At 49.8% G+C, this 8,851-nt stretch overlaps 1 protein-coding gene across 1 annotated transcript in view; it reads right to left on the bottom strand.

Annotated features, from left to right (window-relative positions):
* LOC102029167 (mucin-1-like) overlaps positions 1-2,181 on the bottom strand; it is a 3,656-nt gene extending 1,475 nt beyond the window's left edge. The window contains exons 1-2 of the mRNA XM_005399738.1: positions 1,857-2,181; positions 299-486 (exon numbers count right to left, since the gene is read on the bottom strand). Of these exons, the coding sequence (XP_005399795.1) occupies positions 299-486; positions 1,857-2,138 (470 nt within the window). The 5' untranslated portion in view covers positions 2,139-2,181. The remainder of the gene's footprint in view (positions 1-298; positions 487-1,856) is intronic.
* Between the last annotated feature and the right edge of the window lie 6,670 nt (positions 2,182-8,851).

The raw sequence follows: 8,851 nt of genomic DNA, 5'->3' as shown, positions 1-8,851 counted from the left end.
CAATTCATCTTCCCCAAGTGCAGGTTACAGTGAGGGGGAGGCAAAGTTTTCCAGTGGGGATGGAGCCTCGTCTGTGAGAATCATCACAGCCTCTGCAGCAGGTCCTGCCAGGGCCAAGGCCAGGGCCAACACTTCCCATAAAGGTGCCATTTCATCCTCAGAGACTCTGTGCTCTCGATCCGCTCAGCACCCCACTGTTCAGAGTTGTAAACTGAGGCTGAGAGAGGTGCTTGGACATTGCCTGGGCTTGAATCCATAGGTGGCCAAGTCCCACTGTACTGCTGAGAGAGGAGCTCACCTTCCCACCATCAGGGCCTGTGGGGTGGAGGTGTCGGCCCTTGAGGAGTCCAGGAAGAAGGGGCCGGGGCTGGGGCCGCTGTCCAGGAAGGCCGGCTCCAGGGGCTCCGTCAGAGTGTGTGGCGGCCCTGCCTGCACCGTGCTCACTGTGCAGACCTCTGCCAGGCTCTCTGCTGACTGACTTCCAATCTGTGATGAGACAGAGGGGGGACATGGAATTGGTGTCCCAGCCAGGGCTTCTCAAGAGGGTTTGGTACTCATCCAAAGCCCACACTCCAAATGGTCCACAGAGGCTCATGCCAGAGGGGCACAGGAGGACACCAGCAGAAAAGGGATTCTCATACTAAAAGTTAAATTTCAGAAGCAACACCTAAAACTAGCATTTTCAGGCCAGCTCGATAGCTCTGGAGAGCTTGTGTGTAACACCATGCATGAAGAACAACAACCCATAAACCCTGAGACAGCTTCCCACTGTAGAGATGAGAAAAGAGAGGCTCATCCTAGGTGGGCAGGTCCATGTTTGCACCGAATGTTCCCCAGGTTTCTGATGAAAAGTCCCCAGGAAGGAATCAGGTCTGGCTTCCTTAGCTTTGTAAGGCAGAGTGGCTGAGTTCTCTGCTGCCCTGATTCAATATCATTTAGCCAAAAGGAGGCCCCTCTTGTGACCTGCATAAGCTCTGGGAGACAGCAAACGGCAGAGAAAAGGACAGGGTAGGAAGTATCTGATGTTTCGGGTGAGCACACCTGTGCCGATGTGTGATGTGCACAGCTGGAGACATGATGGGAAGACATTCAGGCAGGTGCCCCACAGACGCTGGGCCCAGGAATTGAGTGAAGTGAAATGGCAGAATTCAGTATTGGCAGGAAGTGACTTAGTGTCCATGTCCCTATTCTGATGTTCCCACTGATGTGTGGTAAGCGACCTTGCACCTGACCAAGACAGAGGTGGAGCAGAGACCACACGATGGCTGAGGACATGGACCCCAGCTTCATTTGGGAGCAGGACCATGGGCTCTTGTAAACCTTGGAGGGAGGTGCTGAAGTTGTTGTGTAGCCCCGATAACAACTAGTTGTTTCCTGGTTGTTATCTCTGTCCTCTCTGGGCCCTCTGCTCACACACTCACCCCACGCTTGTTACTGTGGGTCCCAGAGTCTGGTACCGGGACATGGCACACAGGCCCCAGTCACCTGGTCCACCCCGATGTGCTGTGTGCAGCTCCATCAGGGCAGTGGCGGGCAGCCAGCAGGAAGCGCGAGGCTGGGCCTGAGGACCGTTGCAATTTTCTTGCTCCAGATAACTTTGTGTTCCCCAAATCGTGATCAACCCTGTCACAGGCTTCTACTTCAGGAGGACAGCAGGTGGCATTGGAAGCTGTGGATTAGCACTGAGCACTGCCTTTCTCCTCCTGCCAGCCCTGTCCTGGGTGGGAAGGTGACAGGAGCCCTGCCTCACAGCCCCCCAGCACCTGCTCCTGTCCAGAAAGACACACCCTCCAGACCCTGTCCCTGAACTCCTCTCCCACGCATGACCTCAGGTGGGAGTGGTGCAGGGGACTCACAGTGGTGGCCAGGTCTAAATGGGCCTGTCCTGGACACGACGGTTCAGAGTGGCTGGTGGCAGAGCCTAGGGACACCTGTCCTGGGCTCCCTCTTGTCTCTGGGCGCCTGGGGGCCGGAGCTGCCGAGCCCTGCCCTGTGCTGCCCATGACAGTTGGGCGGTTCCTGGCGCGGGTGCTGAAGCATCTGGGCCGAGCGAACCATCCTCTCGCTCGCTCCCAAGTGGCTTTTCCGTGCGCGGTCCTGAGGCTGGGGCCTCGAGGCCTGGGAAAGCAGCAGAGCATGTTGGCTGCTCGCTGTCTCCAGCCAAGTGCCTGGGATGGCAGTTGTGGCTGGTGACCAGAGTTCTAAGTTCTGTTTGGACCTGTGGCCAAGGAAGTGAGGTCGGGTGTTGGGGTCCAAAGCCCACTGATAAGACTATGCCCCCTTTTCTTTTTATACTGGAAGAAATCTGTGTGCTCCTGAGAAAGAGTCAATGAAAAACTAGAAAATCCGAGTGTGATTTTAGTCTCTGGTGAAATTTGAAGTTTTCTGATGCAGCAAATATGTAGATGCTTAAATGTGACAGGCACAGTGAGACATGTACTTTTCCATCCAGATGTCCATTCTCTGTGAAGATTCAGTGCTCAGTGTCATCACTTGGAGATCCGTCAAATTTTAGGAGGATTTTCTTTCTTGGGCTGGTTTCAATTTCATTTCAGTTCCAATAGGGAGTACTGTAATATTCAAAAAATGCCCATAATAATTTCCCTTCATGGATTTAAAAGTTTCAAATTATGAGCCCTGAATATACAGGAGTGGATACTTCATAGCAGGTTTTAACTTCTAGGTGCAAATGAATGATTAATTATTGACACATTGTGTCTACTACTTTTCTCATTGCTGAGACAAAACACCTGATGCCCAAAATTATGTGTGGAAAGTTTTATTTAGCTCACAGTTTGTGGAGGTTTCAGTCCATAATGAGCTGGCTCCAAGGTCGGGTGGCATGGCAGAGGGGCAACAGTTCATGGCAGCGGAAGATACAAAAACAGCCAGAGCAAAAAAGGGCCAGCAAGCCTCTTTCCTTCCCTTATGTTGTACACAAGCTACCCGCCCTAGGCAGGGCGTAGCACTCACACCACCAGTCCCAGCACTAGACAATGAGCCAATCGCAAACTCTAGATTCAGTCACCTCTGAAAAGCCTGCCTGCCTCATGGCTGCATGAGGCTTTGGGCGAACCATCCTCTCGCTCGCTCCCAAGTGTTTTCCCCACACAGGGTCCTGAGGCTGGGGTCTGGAGGCCTGGGAAAGCCGCAGAGCATGTTGGCTGCTCACTGTCTCCAGCCAAGTGCCTGGGATGGCAGCGAGTGAGAGGACGGACGCAAACCATAATACATATCGATACTGAACTCAGTCACACACTGTAGTACTGTGACATCCTGTGAGTGGGGACAGCTGGCGGTCAGTGCAAGGTGAGGTCTGTGCAGGGCCGTGGAGATCATCACCCCAAGCTGATGAAGGACGCGTGCGCACATCCCTGGGAAACTTTCCTGTGGTGCTGCTAGCACTTCCTGTCCTTCCATCCCATGCAGACCATGTGCTGTGTGGCCCTGCTGGATAGTCTGCCTTTCCTAGCGGTGATGGAGTGAAACCTTCAGCAGCAATGCTCTGTGGTCGGTCTTCTTCTAGCAGGGTGTCCATGCATGCCCACCTGTGCTGCCGCTTGTGGGAGGCAGAGCCGTGCAGCCATTGTGTGGATGAACCATGGCTTGTTCAAGCGCCCATCACCCACCTGCTGATGCCATTTGTTCTGTTTCCAGAGTTGACCCTTAAAAGTGAAGCTGCCAGGACCATTCTTACACACGTTTGAATGGACACAGAATGTTATTTGAACGGAAAAATACTTACATGTGAAGTTGCTGGTGTATGTCTAACTTAGAAATGGTTAAATTATCTTTTGAAGTAAGTGTTTAAAGGAGAGTTAGAAGAATTTTGTTTTGTTTTTGTGAAGGCTGAAACCATGTCCTGGAATTTTCATTGTTTTCTGATTTCATTTTGTATAATCAGGCTGGGAAAAAGCTAAGGATGTTACATGAAAGGCAATTGTTTTGAAGAAAATTTTAAAGTGGAAAAGATAAAAATCACCTATAATTTTACCAGCCAAAGCTTTGCCAGTTTTCCTTGCATGTGTACTTTAGTCAACACATTTCCTGTAAGGTTTACCATCCTGTAGACATTGGTCTGCTGTTGGGTATATGAATTGCTTCAAATTTTTGTTTTTAACTTTTTAAGTGAAATGGCTACAAATACACCACTAAACATATTCTAGCGTGGTGGCACACGCCTGTAATCCCTGTACTCAGGAGGCTGAGGCAGGAGGATCATTGTGAGTTCGAGACCAGCCTGGCTACAGAGTGAGCTCAAGGCCAGCCTGAGCTGCATAGTGAGACCCTATCTCAAAAAGCCAAAAAAAAAAAAACAAACCAAAAAACAAAAAAAGCATATTCTATAAGTACTTGGGTATCTTACTATGAAGAGAATTTGATCATTCTTTTTCTTTTTCTGAAATGTTTTTGTTTGTTTTGGAATAGAATTTGAATCAGTGGTTTCTTTTTGTTATTGTTTTTGTTTTTCAAAACACTTTCTTGCTGGGCATGGTGGTTCAAATCTGTAACCCCAGCACTCGGGAGGTTTAGGCAGGAGGATCACAGCAAGTTCGAGGGTAGCCTGAGATACATGGTGAGTTCACGTTCAGCCTGCACTACATAGCGAGACCTTGTCTCAAAAGAAAACAAAACAAATAAAGAAAAAAACACTTTTTTCCTCTTTTTCATTTTAATATAACACAAGTAGATGTTAATAAAAACAGTATGAAAACACTCCTATAATTAGATTAAAAAATTCATAACAGAATAATTAGAGAATAACAATGGTTAATATGTTTAATGATCTCAGGCATTTCTGCATGAGCTATATTCCCATGCACTTTAAAAAGATTTTTTTTTTTTAGATTTTGAGACTGGTTCTAACTAACTTACTCAATTTCCCAGGCTGGGTTTAAACTTGTGATCTTCCTTCCTCAGCCTCCCCGGGTACCGGGATTACAGGTATAAGATATCCTTATTGGTAATTGACAATAATTATATATATTTGTGGGATACAATGCGCTGTTTTGATCAGTGGATACTTTGTAGAAAGAGTCAGTCTAGCTAATATATCTACCACCTTACGAACCTGCAACTTCTTTCACAGTGACTAGGATTACAAATCCCATTTTAGTAATTTGGAAAGATATATTTCTTAACTGTGGTCACCACGCAGCCCAGTAGATCACTGAAGATTTCTTCTCCATTGACTGAGACTTCGTACCCTGGGATGAACATCCTCCTTTCCCCACCCCTCAAGGAATTTGATCATTCTTTTTAGATTAAAGTGCCCAAGAAAGGTGTGAATGCTCAAGTACTTGGGGCACACTGCTCTCCAGGAAAACCAGGCAATGGTACTTTGCTCTCCCCAGCGCTCCCAGTTTGTTTTTTTAATTCACTTTCTGAGGACTGAATGCAGGGCCTTGCACTGAACTACATTAACCTCCATTTTAAAAATTCTTTTTTATTTTGAGCCAGGTTCTCTATAAGTAGCTACATTGCTGAGACACCATTCTTGGACGCAGATTCTTTTGCACATCTACATATGTATGCAGGTTGATGTCAGAGATACTTCATTTTAAAAACCGAGCTCCTCCATGCAGACATCCTTCTCGCATCCATGTATTTTTTCATGATCAGATTCCTTGGACTTTTTCCCTGTGGGCCCAGAGCGACCAAGCTCAGCATCCCCACAGCTTTCCCTGGTTCCCGTGGCCCACACTGTTCGACCATACCCTCTACGGGGATGCTAGGACGGGTCCCGGTTCCTTCCTACTTCAAACAGTGCTGTGAGCAACAGTCTTGGAAAGAAATCTGGAAAAGTTGTGCAGCTCTCTATGTGGGATAAATCTCTAGACCTCATCCTGTCGGGTACAGGGACACTCGTGTAGAGTTCTGCTGGGAGCTGCGGGACAGGGCTCTGCTCTGCCCGGGCTTTCTGCCCAGTGCTGTTCGGCACCGGGCTTAACACCTGCCAGTCTGATGGTCCCCAGGACATCTCAGGGGTGTGTGCCTGTGTGTATCAGCATTTAATGGACTTGTTGGCCATACCTGATGACTCCCTTTTGAAGTGCAAGAGTGTGTCTTTTCTCTCACAAAATGGACCCTGAGGGCTGTCTGCACTCCTGCACTGTGGACGTCTCTCTGGCTGTGAGGTCAAAGGAGTGCTTTTCTGGTGTAGGTTGACTCTGATTCACGTATTTTTCTGTTTCTGTTTTTCCTGCAGGAAGAGTCCATCTTTTTTTTTCACCCTGCCTCTAACACTGAAATCATAGAAAAGCTGTTCCAACACCAAGCGATAACTATATACACAATGATATTTACTTTTTATTGACAAACTTTGGTCTCTCTGGTTTAGGGTAGGATTAGAGTTAGGGTTAGGGTTAGGGTTAGGGTTAAGGTTAGGGTTCAAGTTAAGCTCCCCACTCCTAACCTCCTGCCTGACTAAACACATTTTTTACTTTGAATCTCCAGAGAGTTCATGTTTCCTGTGTCATTTGTTGAGATGGTGTCATCAAATTTTGCAAGCTGGGCTCAAATTTACAATCTTTGTGTTTCAGTCTAGCACTCTGCTAGAGGGCTGGGAGTAAAGATGTGCACAGTCACGCCTAGCTACTTACACCTTCCCCTGAGTTCCTGCTACTGACTAGTTCAGGCAGTGTAGAAGGAAGCTCACAACGGAAGGGTCAGTTCTGGTCGGTGGCCATGGATAGCCAGAATGGCTGCTGGGCATCTCTTCCCAGCTCCAAGTTCTCAAGCAGAGCAAAATGGACACAGCCTCCCCTGGTGGGCTGGCCAAGAACTGCACCTGAGGAGGAAAAAAAAAAAACACAAGACAGGCCTTTTCTTCAGTGATGTAAGGGCCTCAGCTAACCAGGACTCACCAGATCCAGGGCCATTAGGAGGGACCTCAGGAACTTCCTTGCCCCTGCTGCCTGCAGTGGCCATGGCATCAAGTACACCCCAATGCCTCTTCCCCATCCCAGGGCAAGGGCTCTGGTCCCACAGCCACAGGAGACTCTGAGGCTCCAGAAACGCCTTGTTGCAGTCAAAGGATGAGTAGTCTAGTATTCTTTTCCCTTCTGCCCTTCCCAAGCCTCTGACCACCAATCCTTGAGCCTCAACCTCCACGGGACAGGAGCCAAGATCCAAGGACCTGAGTAGAGTGGGCACCAGGAGCCACAAAATAACCTGTGGCACCTTTGTGATGACCAACCCGAAACTCAGCGGTGTACAGAGAAGGAAACTGATGCTTCCTCTTCTCCATCCTCTCCACTCGGGTGCTTGTCCTGTTGGAGGTACCCGGTCTGGTGGACGTAGGACCCCGGACTCCTCTCCTGCTGTCTGGGCCATGCCAGGAAGAGCCCTGGACACCTGCAGAATCCCCAGCCCTTACATCCTAGCATCTTTGTCCCTCTTTGGGACCTGGTCCCCTTGTCCACCATGGTGCCTGGAGATTAGATGCTCCTGCCCCGGCAGAGCTGCTGCCAGCCTCGTTCTCCACTTCACCTTCACTTCCCAGGATGCACTTTTCCTCTGAACCACCTTCTGCTCACCACCTATAATATCGGGATGTGTGTGTGTGTGTGTGTGTGTGTGTGTGCATGTGTGTGTGTGTGTGTGTGTGCAAGCGCGAGCGTAGTGATGCTGAGAGAAGTTAGTCCCAAACGGGATAGGTAGGCTGATGCCCCCAGTATACTGGGGGCTTCCTGTCCCTCTAAAGCAAACTCTTTGGAAGATGGCTGAGTCCTGGCCTAGGAGGTCTGCCCCCTCCCTTCTCCTCTGGACTCTGCCCTTATCCTGTGTCCTGCACAGGACCTTGCCTCTTGGGGCCTTGGTTCCCATTTGTCCAATGGGTTTGGGGGTGGATTACACACTCCACCCTTTATGTTGAAGCTACATAGTTCCTGCCATGCCTGGTGTGGGATGTGCTAGAGCGTGACAGGGTGCTCCCTCTCCACAGGACAACACAGCTGGGCCACCAGTCATCACCTCCTCTGTCCCCGTCCCCTGTGGCCAGGGAGTGTTCTCAGCCTCACTCTGCCACATGGACTCGGAGGACGTATGTGGTGCCCAAAGAGCTCCTGAAGGGCTGCAACTATTGCCAGAGGACTTGTGTGTGAGCAGGTAAGGGCACTGGACCTTAAGTGTCTGTGTCCCCCTCAGCCCTGCCTGCCGTGCAGACAAGAATGTATGTGTCTCCCAGGAGGGACGTGTCCAGGCCAAGTTCACACAGTGATTCACAGCAAAGCCAGTGCCTCTGTTAGGATCCACTTTGCCTACACAGCAGAAAATGCAGAACAACCGGAGCACGGGTGAGGGAGAGAGTTCTTCTTTCTCCTGTAACGGAGCTCTGGGGCAGTCGTCTGCACTGACCCTGGCCTCCCCATGGCTTTCTCTCTTCTGTCTCTGCCCCAGAACTACCTAGCACTGGCTTCCACCCTCCAGGCCATCCACGGCCGCCAATGCTTCGTTTTAAGGTTCTAGGAATTTCTAGGAGGAAAGAACGAAGGACAAATGGCCGCTGTGCAAATTTGCCCAAGCTGCTCTCCGCACCCCGCACATTCCTTCTGCCCATGTATCCTCAGCTTGAATCGTGGTCACTCTTAGCTGCATGGGAGGAGAGGATGGGCAGCTGGTGAGTTGCTTCCCCAACAAAACTGGGCTTGTGTTCTGGGGAAAAGTCCAGATGAGGGCAGGTGTACAGGGACAGGCGCTCTCTTCCCCTAGTCTTTGAGGAGAAAGTGAGGAAATGGGCTCTTCAGGAACTGGGCACTTGTTAGCCCGACGCCAAGCAAGGTTCCACTGCCAAAATGTCAGGTTTGCAGAAGAAAGGAGCTGATTCACAAGGTGGCCTTGCCTGGAAGTC

This window comes from Chinchilla lanigera, unplaced genomic scaffold (genome assembly GCF_000276665.1).
Source record: "Chinchilla lanigera isolate Chin_1 unplaced genomic scaffold, ChiLan1.0 scaffold00066, whole genome shotgun sequence".
NCBI lineage: Eukaryota > Metazoa > Chordata > Mammalia > Rodentia > Chinchillidae > Chinchilla > Chinchilla lanigera.
Note: the sequence above shows the minus strand (reverse complement) of the source record. Positions and strands in the feature narration are given on the sequence as shown.